The 14,712-nt window shown below is 49.4% G+C and overlaps 1 protein-coding gene across 1 annotated transcript in view; it reads left to right on the forward strand.

Moving 5' to 3' along the window:
• The window catches only part of LOC118173150 (histone-lysine N-methyltransferase SETDB2-like), a 44,555-nt gene that overhangs the window by 17,276 nt on the left and 12,567 nt on the right, over nucleotides 1–14,712 (forward strand). The window contains exons 14-17 of the mRNA XM_035337485.1: nucleotides 254–370; nucleotides 9,375–9,507; nucleotides 10,728–10,835; nucleotides 13,785–13,918. Coding sequence (XP_035193376.1) covers nucleotides 254–370; nucleotides 9,375–9,507; nucleotides 10,728–10,835; nucleotides 13,785–13,918 — 492 coding nt within the window. The remainder of the gene's footprint in view (nucleotides 1–253; nucleotides 371–9,374; nucleotides 9,508–10,727; nucleotides 10,836–13,784; nucleotides 13,919–14,712) is intronic.

The raw sequence follows: 14,712 nt of genomic DNA on the forward strand, positions 1-14,712 counted from the left end.
GGTTGTTTAGACTCTGGCTCTATCACACGGCTTGATAAATTCTTTTTTTCTAGCTATGGGTATCTGCACTCTCTATAGCTCTCATAGGAAAAGCAGCATGTGCCAGGGGCTCCTTGGTTCTCTCCGAGCTGCATGCGTGGTGCTTTTGCCTCACACGCTTTTGGGGTTGGGGTGTGAGTTGTTGGTGACAGATTGTGAACGCAGTCCTGTTTCACTTAGTTCAAATGAATTGACCAAATGTTTCATTTCTTAGGCATGTGAAAGCTGGAACTGAACTCACGTGGGATTATGGTTATGAAGCTGGAAGCATGCCAGAGACAGAGATTTCCTGCCAGTGTGGAGTTCAGATGTGCAGGAAAAAAACCTTATAGGTCAAGCTTTTCTACTGTCAATGCTTCGTGTACCTGGACGCTTGTATGCTGGAAGGGACTATGCAGTGAACAGTGCACTTAAACAAACCTGTGGTGCTAACTCTATTGAACAAAAATGCCTTTTATCTGGTTATTTTTTAAACTTACAGTTAACTTTCATTTTTATGGTTTACACGAATAGAAATATCTGTCTTAAGAACAGGCATCAGACGTTTCTTAGATTACTTCTGTGCTCCTAATCTTTGCATTCCCCTCTTTTCATTCACAAGCTGGAAGAACTCATGCTTCTCTACAGGCTGCAACAGAAACCTGATGGGTGCAGAGCAATGGTTAGTTGATGCTTTCCTGTGCCCTCCTGCGATGATAAGTTAGCAAAACTCAGTTTTCTGAGACTCATATGAACGCAAGCCTGTCTGTCTGAGGGTTAAGAATTTTTTTAACTATACCTAAGCCTGCTGGATCCAGTGGCAAGATGAATCAGAACAGTTTTATAGAGCTGCGGTCATGCTACAGAGTGAGCTGGGCAAGTCCTGCTGGTGCTGCAGAGAAATGATTACATCCCTGTCCGTGTTTATCAGACAGTGAAATCCTTGGAAATCCAGTGGGCCTCATTCCAGTGCCCTGTTGTGTACTGGGTGATAGGTGAGCCAGAGCTGTCTCTGCTCTATGCTCAGGATGACAGAATCACAGAATCGTCTAGGTTGGAAGAGACCTCCAAGATCACCGAGTCCAACCTCTGACCTAACACTAACAGTCCCCACTAAACCATATCCCTAAGCTCTACATCTAAACGTCTTTTAAAGACCTCCAGGGATGGTGACTCAACCCCTTCCCTGGGCAGCCTATTCCAGTGACTAACAACCCGTTCAGTAAAGAAGTTCTTCCTAATATCCAACCTAAACCTCCCCTGGCGCAACTTTAGCCCATTCCCCCTCGTCCTGTCACCAGGCACGTGGGAGAATAGACCATCCCCCACCTTGCTACAGCCTCCCTTCAGGTACCTATAGAGTGCGATAAGGTCACCCCTGAGCCTCCTCTTCTCCAGGCTGAACAAGCCCAGCTCCCTCAGCCGCTCCTCGTAAGACTTGTTCTCCAGACCCTTCACCAGCTTCGTAGCCCTTCTCTGGACTCGCTCAAGCACCTCCATGTCCTTCTTGTAGCGAGGGGCCCAAAACTGAACACAGTACTCGAGGTGCAGCCTCACCAGAGCCGAGTACAGGGGGACAATCACTTCCCTGGACCTGCTGGCCACGCTGTTTCTTATGCAATCACCTTGAACTACAGCGTCTCTTCCTGAAACTGTGTCCTGTAGGGCCAAGTCCACACATCTCCTTAGCTCCAGGAATGGGAACTCACCACTTCCCAGAGCAGTCCATTCCACGGCTTGACCACTGACCTCTCCAGGAAGAAATTATTCCTCCTGTCCAATCTAAACCTCACCTGGTGCAACTTGAGGCTGCTTCCTGTTTGTCACCAGATAACAGAGACAGACACCCTCCTCACTGCAGCCTCCTCCCAGGTAGCTGTAGGGATCGATGGGGTCCCCCCTCAGCCTCCTTTCCTCCAGACTAAGCAGCCCCAGTTCCCTCAGCTGTTCCTCGTATGTCTTTTTCTAGTCTCTTCACCAGCTTCGTTGCTCTTCTCTGCACACACTTGAGCAGCTCAACATCATTCTAATAATGAGGGTCAGCTTTTCTGCTGGGCAGCTTTCCAGCCACCCTTTCCCAAGCCTGTATTGCTGCGTGGGGTTGTTATGACCCAAGTGCAGGACCTGGTGCTTAACCTTCTTTAATGCCATGTGTGTAATGCTCTTCCTGAAAAAGAGCAAGGCGGGGGCGTGCAGGTGTGGGGCTTCTGAATGTTATTGGAGCCTTGTGCAAAGAAGGGGGAGTTTAAGCTGGTCCTGGAATTCATCTTAACTTCCTGAATTTCAGAAGCTTGAATCTTCTCATAGTTAGAATACTCTGAAGGCCATGCATGGCTGATCACCTGTAATTTCTGTTGGTATTTGCTCAGCCATTAGCAGTTTTTTGTTGTTGTTGTTTGTTTGTTTTTTTGTCATTGGTTTTCCTGTTTTACTGGTTCCAGAGCAGGGCTGAAACTGGCTCCCTGGCCTGTGGGGCAGCGTACCCCCTGCTCTTCCATGGCACAGCCAAAACTACAGCCCAGAAGCATCCTTACAGAAATGTCTCAAGCATGAACATGTGAAGGCAGCTTGGAGGAGAGATACAGAGCTCGTCACACACATCATCACCCACCAGATGCCTTCCTCTAAAGTTTGTTCACTTACTCATTGACACCTCTGAGAGGTTCCCAGGCAGGTTCCTCAGTAACCACTACTAAGAGCACTACAGGTGCTGTATGGGTTTTTGAGAGCTCCCTGCGTGGTCGCACATCGGTATTGTGGCTGTGATGTGAAACAGGCTGCGTGTCTGTGATTTGGTCTGGTGAGAGAAACAGCAGCGTGGTCTGTATCCCAAGGTAGAGGGGCTGGATAGGTTTCATACTGTGGCCTTATAGTGTGGAGGAAAGAGGGAAGGGAAGTTCATAAAGGATTTTCTTCAGCCTGAAAAATACCAGACAGGGAGAGAGTCTCAAACCTCTGCACCTACTGCCTTGTGCACCAAAACATGCTTGAATGCATTAACCTGAAAGAACAGGGGGTGATGGTGTATAATGGGAACCGTATCACAAAAGATTTCATGCTTGGGCCACCAGCATTACCTATATCTCCAGGATGCTCTCATTTCTCAATAATCTCGGTATGTACAAGGAGTTTAAGCCTTTTAAAAATGGACCTTTAACTGAGAGATCAGACCTGTGAACCGTTCTGCGAAGTACGAAACCTCAGCTCTTCTCTCCCACTAGCCCCCAGGGCTGCTGCAGAAATTGGAGCTGAGGCTTCCTCACTGCCCTGCCTGCAGCTCTGCATGGGGAGGGGAGAGATTGCTTCTCCCCAGCCTGGAGGAGCGGAGCTCCAGCCTCAGGGGGCTGAGACCTCCATATAGGATAGGATTCATCACACCAGGTGGAAGCTGGAGGTCTCCGGTCCCAGCTCTCATCTAAAGGCAGAGTACCCGCTGTTTCTTGCTGCAGAAAATACCTGGTCTGCAACTATCCATGAGCCTGTCATCAGTGTGGATTTTACTCTACATAATGGGTACGATGAGGCTTTTTGGCTAGCTGTGTTTACCAGCTCTGTGTTCAGATGGGGTGCTTCTTCATCCTCCTCCTGTGTGCGAGGATACACCAGGTTCTGCTGCTGCAAACCAGCTTTTACACCCCTCACAGTCTGATGCTTTCACTGCTTGTGACTGCAACATTTGAGACCTGAAATCATAGCCTGTATACTTAAAAACACCTTACAAGGTAAATTTTTAATTATTGCTTTGTTTTTGCAATTTTATTTGTGTGGATTCTGCAGGAGGTGTCTGGCATGTATCCTCTGCAGATCGCGGCTGTGTCAGTTCAATAGGCATTGCAAGAGTGCTCATTCAACTGTGGCAGGCAGGTGCTCAGCCGCTCCCAGCAAAGCAGGGCTCAGCACACGCAGCAATTTCTTGGGAAGACAAACACCATCACTCCAAATGTCCTCCTTTCCTCTTTCTCCCTCACGTTTTATCGCTGAGCATGCTGTCACGTGCTGTGGGACATCCCCTTGGCCAGTTTGGGCCACCTGTCCTGGCTGTGTCCCCTCTGGGCTCCTGGTGCACCCCAGGATCGCCACGGGCAGGGCAGCACGAGGAGCAGAGCAGTCACTTCTCTTACTTCTTCACAGTGAGGGTGACGGAGCACTGGCACAGGCTGCCCAGGGAGGTCGTGGAGTCTCCTTCTCTGGAGATATTCAAGGCCCGTCTGGACGCCTGCCTGGGCAACCTGCTCTAGGGAACCTGCTTTGGCAGGAGGGTTGGACCCGATGATCTCTCGAGGTCCCTTCCAACCCCTTCAGTTCTGTGATTCTGTGAACAGTCCTGGCTCTGTGTGAGCCCTGCAACCACACACTGGTGGGTTATCAGCAGGGTTTTCATCACAAATCCCAAACACAGCATTGTGTGAGCATCTATGAAGGAAATTAGCTTTGTCCCAGCCATAACTAGGACACAGTTCCTCTTCTTGCTGTCACACAGCTCACTTTCTATGTATTTCTGCCATGGTCCCTCATGTCTTCAGCTGAATGTCATCTGAAGACGCCAAGCACCAGCACCCGGAGGAGTGGGCCCAGGTGAAAGACACCTATGAGCCCACACGGTGACACATTTGGGATGCCCTGTCAGCCTGTCAGGGCCATGAGGGGAAGCACCTGCCAGCTCTGTTCCCTCAGGAGGAGGGTTGGGCTGGAAGCAGGGCTCTGCGAGGAGGCCGGCAGGGATCCGCCACAGGCTGTCCCACACTGAGGGAACCACCCTGACCCCTTCGGGGGCACCATCAGCAGGAGGGGACCAGACTATGGGGCGAGGAGAAGCAGGAGCTTCTGGAACCGGCCCGTCCTTAACCTCCTGGCCCCGGCAAAGCCTCCGCTGGAAGCTCCGAGCCTCAGGGCGGGGAATAGGGCTTCCCTCCTCCCCCGGGACTGCCGGGAGCGGGACTCGAACCCGCGGTCCAGACCCGAGGGGCGGGGGATGCGCCGAGAGCCGCTCCCTGCCCACGTGACTCGCGGGTCCCGCACCCTCCACCCAACCCCGCTCTCCTCCTTCTATTCCCCCCCACCGCGCCGCCGAGCGCGGGCTCCGCAGCGCGCATGCTCGGCGCTCCGGCTGGGCCCGCCCACTTCCGCGAGCTCCCCCCACCTCCCCCTCCCCCGCGTGGAAGCGGCCGCTGGTGCGGGCCGGCCTGGAGCCCCCCGCGGTAAGTACCACCGGGCACCGCGTGGGGGGGGCGTGGGGGGGACAGGGGCGCCTCCATACCCTGCGAGGTGGGGGGCCGGTGGCGCTCCCCCCCTCAAGGCGGCGGTGGGCGAGCCCGGCTCCATGAGGGGAGCGCGGGGCCGAGAGGGGCTGGGGGCGCCCCCCCCCCCGGGGGTCCCTGAGGGTGTTGGGGCTGGGCGGGGGGCAGTGTCTGTACCCCTGGTGCCGGGGTCTCAGCCCCTCGGCAGCCCTGAGGGGAAATGGAGCCTTAAATAACCCCCTGCCACCGGTGTCACCCACTAAACCACGTCCCTAAGCACCACGTCCAGCCTCTCGAACACCCCCAGGGACGGTGACCCCACCACCTCCCTGGGCAACCCGTCCCAGTGCCTGACTGCTCTTTCTGAGAAGAAATGGCTCCTCATTTCCAACCTGAACCTCCCCTGGCACAACTTGAGGCCATTCCCTCTAGTCCTATCACTGGTTATCTGTGAGAAGAGGCCGACCCCCAGCTCCCCACACCTTCCCTTCAGGTAGCTGCAGAGAGCAACGAGGTCCGCCCTGAGCCTCCTCCAGACCAAACACCCCCAGTTCCCTCAGCTGCTCCTCACAGCACTTGTGCTCCAGGCCCTTCACCAGCTTCGTAGCCGTTCTACCACAGCAGATCATGCTTTATTTAGACACTGGAGAATCTCCATCCTTCTGGGAACTCCCAGTTGCCAGAATGTTCCCAGTTCCCCTTCAGGGAGTGGGTGAGGGCCTCCCGTGCTGGCTGTCCCCAGCACCTTGGAAAGGGTGAGAGCTGAGGGCTGGTGAGGAGCCCTCCCGTCATCCCCATCAGTGGGATCAGGTGTTTTGACATGTCTACCTTTCAAAGAAAACATCGTTTTCATGCCCTATATCCATTAAAGCATTTCCCCTGTATCAAATAAAAGGTGAAGGGGACGATGGATTTCTTTGGTTTTATTAAAATCCTCATAAAGGACGGATGTCTTTATGCTGCTAACGTCTGGGGGGAGAGCGGAGCACTTATGCAGGTCATGCCCAGCAGGTCATACCCATGAGCCATACTGCATCTTTCCCCACAAAGTACAAGTGTTGGAAGCCACAAGTGTGGGGTAATTTCCATCTTTCTCCCTGCTTCAGTAGACAGACTCCTTCACTGTGATGAGAGGAGAGCAGAACAGCAGCTAGGGCACCATGTTCTGGCAGCATGCTGCAAGTCAGGGAGCTTGTCTTCTCCTCACCCTACTACAGAGATGCTGAGTGGTCTTTATTGCCTCTGGTTCCTTCTGTGTAACATGAGTTCATGTACCTGCAAGGATGCTTTCAGAGTAGCTTCTGGAGAGGAAATGCTTAAATGAGGAAGGTTTCAGCAAGGTATACTTGGAAGTTGCACAATCACCCTTCTTCACCCCCCTTTTACTTTCTGTTTCATTTACTGCTTTCTCCCTGTTTGCCGTTGTTGCAAAGCTAATAGGGCGTGTTGGTAGGAAATGACACAGGGTTAGAGAAGCATCCTGAGACACGTGGTTATTTATTTCCCATGACTGCTTCCCCTCAACCTTCTGTTTTACAGCTTTATCCCTTCCATCATTAGTGGAGGGCAGTGGAAGAGCCTGCGGTTCTTACAGATGAATTAGTTGCCTTACTTTGTGTGCAAGTGAAAGCCGCTTGTCAGAAATTGCAGGACTCTGAGTCATTTGACTATAAAATTAAGGCTGAGAAAATCCAGCACTGATAAGTGGAAGACGATGTGTGTGTCAGATCAGCAGTCCTAACACTGCCTTCCGTACCGTCTGCCAGCTACCATGTAGGAAAGAGGTCTGAGACCTACAGTACGTTGTCCTATGGCAGTGACAGCTCCATGCTCAGAAGCAGTCCAATATGTGAAATATTAAGAATTGTTCAGAAAAAAATGAATACAGAGAGCTCCTCTTGAGCTATTGCAGGAGCAGAAAAGAGACTGGGAAGCGATGAGGGTGAACAAAGATGTGGAGCAGCTTCTGTACGAGGAACTACTAAATAGTTTCAAATTCTTGAAGATGAAAAACAGGCAGCAGGAGAAAGAATAACAGGTTTGTGATACCATGGGTGTTACTGGAGGAGCTGAGTAAGGAACAATGATTTCTTGCCCCTTCACACACATACCTTGGGTGTCAAAAAGTGAGTGGTTATTCAGGCAAAACAGAATTAAACTGAAACCACGCCCTTAGCCTTTCCCTTCTTACTTAGGAGAAACCAGCTGGATCCACAGCCCCATTTAGCTCTTTATCATGTTCCTGATGGTAATCAGTAGCAGAAACCTAGGGAAGAGTACAGGGACAAAGCAAAAGTGCAGGGGCAGTGGTTGCAGGCTGGCTTCTCTTGCAGTGAGGAGTGGCCGAGAGCTGTCCTTCTGTTGCTACAGGGGTCTGGCAAAGGCCCTGGAGTAACCCAAGGGTTGACCTTGACAGACAGTCCTTGGTTATCTTTCAGCACCAAGATTTCTCCGCAGAGCCTGAAAGAGCATCAGGGACTGCAGGCTCCAGCTTCAGCACCTTTCTCACCAGCTTCCCAGGGACAGATCCTCTGACTGGGCCTGAGCAGGGCCTATGTATGCATCGATTTCAGGTACCGACCCGCTGCACAGAACTCTGCCCGACTTGGGGGGCCAACCGTCCAAACCCTGGCTTATCCCTCTCTAATTCTAATGTTTCTATACATTTCCACTTGTTTCTGTTGCATTTATTTAATGCCTAAGCTTTGAAACTCATGATGCTCATTGTTTGTTTAGATTGGGCAGTGGAAATCAGTCCCTACCCCACCTTGCTTACAAGATGTAGAAGGATGTGGGGAAAAAAAGAGATGTGTGTAGAGGCAAAGTGGCTTGCCTGAGATTAAGTAAAGTTTCTGTGGCGGAGCCAAGGGAAAAAAATCCCCTTATACTCTGAAGTTCTTCTCACTTGAGACTATCTCCTCCATTTTATGGAAGGGAGGTGGAACCAACAAAGACAGAAGTTGACTGTTGAAAGCCACAGAAATATGTGCAAGATTTCCTGGGCTGTGAGATTTCCTGCCTGGCTTGTACTTGGGACTTGCTGCTTCTCTGTCACTAGAGTAATTTAACTCCAAATCTTCTTATTTCTTAAAAGTAAACACAGACTTTTCTTACTCTTATCCTACAGGCCTTTGGGCTGTCAGAGGTGACGTCTCCAGCGTTTGGAGTATCACACCTAGTGGGAGTGGGAAACTGAAGATTTCTGCAGTGGAGTTGCACAGAAACCACAGACAAAGTAAAACTTCTGCTGTTAAAGTGTGGAGTGATGCCCTAAATTCCTGGTGGGGGTGGGGTTAAAGGCTTTTTCAGAAACATTTAGACTGTTTTGTGAAAGAAGTAGGTGGTCTTAAACTTTTTGTGGCTACCGGGAAAGAGAAAAAGCAGGCTGTGTGAAGAAGGATGGGTAAAACTTGAGTGGATATGGCCAGGAAAAGAGGATAGATGTCCATGGAGTGAATTCCAGGACGTAGATAAGCTGTTTTTTCTCATGTCAGCGCTCTACTTCATTGAGAGAGTGTTAAAGTCTCACATGTTTGGCTCTCTTTTTTCTCCTATTTGCATTTGTAAGCCTCTTCACACTGCTTTGCTAGTTGTGTTTGCGCCGAGGCACTGGTGTTTCTTCCTTGTTTTCTGTCAACTCCTGGAAGGCACCAGAGGAGTTTGGGGAGAGCCCTTTTGTCTCCTTGGTTGACTTGCAGACCCACGTGTGGCAGAGTTAGCTGAAGGCAGACACTGCTACGAACAGCCAACATCCCCCAAATAAAAGGAGTTTCATGTTGAGGGCATGACTTGCTGGCCTGCTCTCGGGGCTGTTGTTGGAGCATATATTTGATGAACAAGCTCGGCAGTCCTTTTGTTAGCTCTGTGCCTTCTGCCATGACTTGTTAGTGACTTTTCAAGGGCAAGCCCCTTTTCCCCTTGCTCTAACTGCTGGGAGCCTGTTTCCCACCACCTCTTGTCCCAAGAGCAGGCTTTGCACGTTCTGGTTGCAAAGAACCAGGCTTCAGGGGGTGTAGGTGAAGGAGCAGTTAGAGGTCAAGTGCTCATGAGCTCTGCTTTCCTCTGCTCATCCTGCCTGGCGGAGGACAATTGCGTCAGTTGCTTTGTGTTTTCTCCCAGTCTTCCTGCTCTAGGTGCTTTCCTAATGGCGAAGATGGTGAGAAGAACGTGTGCGTTTTGTTCGGAAGGGGAGGCTGGCTCTATAATGTACATTGCCGAAGAGCAGAACATTGCAGCTCATCAGGATTGTTTGGTGAGTGGTTTTTTTTAAAGTTGGTCAGTACGTAAGGGGAACGGAGAAGCACAAAAGTGGACGTCTCCGCTGCCTGTTGATTTTTTTTTTAACTTTACCGTGACTTTTGTGTCTGTCCTTTTTTGTTTCGGTTGAAACATGAAATAGTCTTTCAAGTTCACGCTATTCTGCAGTTTGACTGCAGGAAATTTGGCTTCAAAAATAACAATAAAAATAGGTACATTGTTAGCCAAGAGACGGCAATGGAAATAAAGCTAGATTTGTGGTAAGATGCACAAAATTTGTGAAAGTGGAACGACTTTCATTGCTGCCTCACTCCTCACATATTTGCACAAACAGCCCGAAGTGGCTATTGCGTGTTACCTGATGGGAATCCAGACCCACGGGTCTGGTTCACACTGGAATGAGGCCCAGTCGCTTTCATGAAACAGGCACAAACTTGCTTATCTTCACAAATTTCTCGTTGTCGGTGTCACTAAGTGCCCAGCAAACCAAATTACTGGGGGAGAGTGGAATTGCCACGATGCGGATGGGTGGCATGTTGCACGTGCTTAACGTCTGTAGGAAACTAAAATGTTTTTTATTAGGGCTGTAAATGTTGGTTAAATGTTGGAACTCTTGTTGTTTTGTTTTGTTTTCTTTTCTTTTTAACCCAACATCTTGACTAATTGGTCTGCTTTAGGAAGAGCACACTGGCTTCTTCCAGCCAGCTATCACCTGAGCAGGCAGACTGTGGTGACCAGCCCACACAAGGGTGGCTCGGCTGAAATTAATTTTACAGCATAATTGCAAAAACGGTTGCAGATAACTTCCGCTTCCTCGCTTGCTGTCATGGTTCAGTGCTTCCATGGGAATTAAAGTGGTGTGAATGCACAAGTGTGCGTTTTTGTGGGTACCCCCCAGGCTTTGGGTTGTACCAAAATTTTATTCATGGAGAAACGTTGCATCCAACTGTAAGCCTGAGCAACTGGGAAGACAAAAGTTGTTTGGGGTGTGGAGGTTTGTCAGCCAAGCAGCTGCTGCTCCTTACTCTGGGCAGCCTGGAGCTTTCTTTGTTCACACTTCTTACTAATTCACCTTCTCACCTTATCTTTTCTTGGTTCATCTTCAGGTGAGGTGAAATCCACGTGCAAGAACAGATGCACCCCCCCCCCTTTCTTTTCTCTGGAATGTATTGACCAGGTCTCTATTAATTCTTAACATCATCTCTTTGTCCACAGTTATTTTCATCAGGATTTGTGGAATCTGAAGAGTATAACCAAGATAATCTGGACATAAGGTTTGATGTGGAATCAGTACTGAACGAACTCAAGAGAGGAAAGCGTCTGGTAAGGCAGTTTCTTCTGGAATCTGCACTTAGTCCCGTCTCATAGCACGTGCCCTGCCACCCTTCAGTACTGAGCTGTCTGGTCAGTTTTAAGTTTGAAATAAAAATGCAGAAAAGTACTTGGTCCTCCTGATGTGTTAAGATCAGGGAAATTACAGATTGAGAGTTGCAAGCATTGATTGGACATTATACTTATTGAAGTTTGGTTCTTTTTTTCTTCATGCTAATTGGAATTTATTTTTTTTTCTGGCCTTTTTTTCCTAAGATAAAAGAGTAAGAAGAGACTTTCCAAAGCAACTCAGCTAGTACCAGAAACAAAATGATGCAATTTTGTAAGTGTAAAGGGAAACACCTTCTTTTTTTAGCAGAAGGAAGGTTATTTATATGAGGTTTTCTTGTTGGTTTTGTACTCAGCTCCCCTTCCCCCTTCTTCCTGGATGGAACTCTTTTCTTTATGAAGTTGGTCTAGGGAACATTCTACGGTTACGGAAACAAGCAGTTGCAGAAGACCACATCCACACTTGCCAAAAAGGAGGTGGGGACCCAAACTGAGCTTCCGAAAAAACACGCAGCCATCCAGGTGCCAAAGCTTCACACCACCTTTGGGCAGCTGCAGAGATAGCAACTGCATGAGATGTGAGCAGGTGGAAGACCTGCTCAGCGTGGTAGCTGAGCTACAAGAAGAGGTGGAAAAACTGGGGGACATCAGGGATTCAGAGAGGGAGATAGAGCGGTGGTGCCAAGCTCTGGCCTCTGTGAAACAGTAACAGGCACCAGGAATTTGCCAATAAGAAGGGAATGCAGTGTCCATCCCCCAGCAGACGTGAGGCAGAAGCTGAAAGGATGTGAATGAACGAAAACAAGTCCAGGTTCAAGGTGGCTTGAGATATCCACCCTCACCCATCTCACCCTGTTAGGTAGGCCTGAGCAACACCACAGGCCACTGGATCAGGAAGATGAAGGGGATGAGGCCTGATATTTGCTGGGGAGACAACACAGCTCAGAACAAACAGTCCAGGAGGTTACTGCAGAACATTGTGGATAACTTCTTGACGCGGGAGGTAGGTGAGCCAACAAGGAGAGGGGCACTGGACCTGGCCCTAACAGAGATGGTTGTTGGAAGTGGGAAGGTTGAGGGCAGTCTTGACCATGAGATGTTGGAGTTCAAGATCCTGTGAGGAGGAAGCAGGGCAAAAAGTAGGACTGCAACCCTGGATTTCAAGAGAGCTAACTGTGACCTCTTCAGGGACCTAATTGGAGGAATCCCCTGGGACGGGGCCCAGGAGAGTTGGCTCAAGCACAACTTCCTCCAAGCTCAGGATTGGCACATCCCTGCGAGAAAGAAGATGAGCAAGGGGGGCCGGAGACCTGCCTGGATGGGCAAGGAGCTCTTGGGAAAACGTAAACAGAAGAAGAAAGTGTACATGATGTGGAAGAAGGGACAGACCACTTGGGTGGAATATAGGAACGCTGTCAGAGAATGCAGGGATGCAATGAGGAAGGCCAAAGCCTGGTTAGAATTAAATTTAATAAAAGACATCAAGGACAACAAGAAGGGCTTCTTCAAATACAGCAGCAGCAAAAGGAAGACTAAGGAAAACATGAGTGCGCTGCTAAATGAGGCAGGTGACGGCAAATACAGAGAAGTTGGAGTTACTGAATGCCTTCTTTGCTTCAGTCGTCACTGCTAAGGCCAGTGCAGTTCAACTTGTTCATCAATGACCTGGATGAAGGGACAGAGTGCACCCTCAGCAAGTTTGCTGATGACACAAAGCCTGGTGGAGTGGCTGACACACCAGAGGGCCGTGCGGCCATTCAGAGGGACCTGGAGAGCTGGGCTGAGAGGAACCTCATGAGGTTCAACAAGGACAAGTGCAGAGTCCTGCACCTGGGGAGGAACAACCCCAGGCACCAGTACAGGCTGGGGGGGACCTGCTGGAGAGATCTGCAGAGAGGGACCTGGGCGTGTGGTGGACAGCAGGCTGACCATGAGCCAGCAGGGTGCCCTGGTGGCCAAGGTGGCCAATGGGATCCTAGCCTGCATCAAGAGGACTGTGGACAGCAGGGCAAGGGGAGTGATCCTTCCCCTCTCCTCTGCCCTGGTCAGGCCACAGCTGGAGTGTTGTGTCCAGTTCTGGGCTCCCCAGGACGAGAGGGACATGGAGCTACTGGAGAGCGTAGAGCCACAAAGATGATTAAGGGATTGGAGCATCTGTCCCATGAGGAAAGACTAATGAAGCTAGGCCTGTTTAGCCTAGAGAAGAGGAGACCAAGAGGGGATCTTATCAACCTCTACAAATACCTGAGGGGACAATGTATAGAGGATGGGGCCAAACCCTTCTCAGTAGTGGACAGTGATAGGACAAGGAGTAATGGTGATAAATTGGACCACAGGAGGTTTCATCGCCATATGAGGAAGAACTTCTTTACGGTTTGGGTGACAGAGCACTGGGACAGGCAGCCCAGAGAGGTTGTGGAGTCTCCTTCTCTGGAGATACTCAAAACCTGCCTGGATGCCATCCTGCACAATGTGCTCTAGGTGATCCTGCTTGAGCAGGGGGCTTGGACTGGGTGATCTCCGCAGGTCCCTTCCAACCTCAAACATTCTGCGATTCTGTGAACATAAATATAAGCACCCATTCCAATAAATATCGAAATAACTTGTTCAGATTTGGGATAAGGGGGAAAGTTGCCCAGTTCCCTCACGTGGCTCTTTTTGTCCTGCTTAATTTGTGAAGTGATGCGGTTGAGGTAAAATAGCAGAAAGGTGACTGAAATGACGGACGAGGTAGGAGTTTGCTGCTGTGAACCTGCCCGATGCCTTCCACAGAGAAGGCTTACAATGAAATACTCAATTTTCCTACAGAACGTAGCACTTGTTTTGTAAGTCTAGATTTTTTTTTCAGTAGCTATCTGGGATGCTTACCTGCTAACCATCGTTTTATTGTAGGTGTGCAACTTCTGTCGCAAGAAAGGAGCCACTGTGGGATGCGAGGAGAGAGCCTGTCGCAGAAGTTACCACTACTTCTGTGCGCTCTGCGATGACGCAGCGATAGAAACAGATGAAGTAAACGGAGTCTACCGGTATTTAACCAAGTCTTTTCTAACTCGTTATTGTCAGGATTTTGGTGTTATTGTCAGGAAGAGAGACTTAAATTGCCCTTTTTTAACTCCCTATTTTTAAAAAGGAAATACGTTCTCTTCAAGTGTTGCTCCACCTGTCACTAGTGCTTGATTCCCTCTGTTTACAAGCAGTGGGGAAATGCTTTCCTTTGTCACAGCAGTGGAAAGGAATCTATTCAGGGACTGAGCTGAAAGCTCACTAGACCAAAACTGAGGAAGCCCGTCTTTACTGGCTACCTAGTTAGTCTTCAAGGACATAGGTTTTTATTAAAGTTTTATTAAAGTTTGAAATGATTCAAATTCTCAATTTCTCTTGCCTCAGACCAGGCTGTCGTGCTTCTGGATCTGTTCATGTTAGACAAATGCTAGTAACTTTCCATCCATGTGCTAGCAGAGAAGTCTGTGTTCCCATCCAAGATCTTCATACATTTCAAGTACGTTGCTAGCGTTAACATCATTAAACAGATTTTAAGGAAATTTTCTGTCCTGGTGCTGCTAGCCCTAGTGCCTGCAGCCCTCGGACTGCTTACATTGCAGATAGCAGACGGAAAAAGTTGTTCAGAGGAAGGAATGATAATCTGCAGAGGAAAGGGGTTGAGAAACGAGGACTCCAAAAGGAATGAGGAAGTTAGAGTAAAGGTCTGAGGCCCGTAGACACAACCCAGAACACCCACTTCTGTTTAAGGCCAAGAGGTCACAGGCTACGTTAGTCTTAGATTAATCTGGTAGACTGTCTAATCCTTAGTAGTACAAGA

This window comes from Oxyura jamaicensis, chromosome 1 (genome assembly GCF_011077185.1).
Source record: "Oxyura jamaicensis isolate SHBP4307 breed ruddy duck chromosome 1, BPBGC_Ojam_1.0, whole genome shotgun sequence".
Taxonomy (NCBI): Eukaryota; Metazoa; Chordata; class Aves; order Anseriformes; family Anatidae; genus Oxyura; species Oxyura jamaicensis.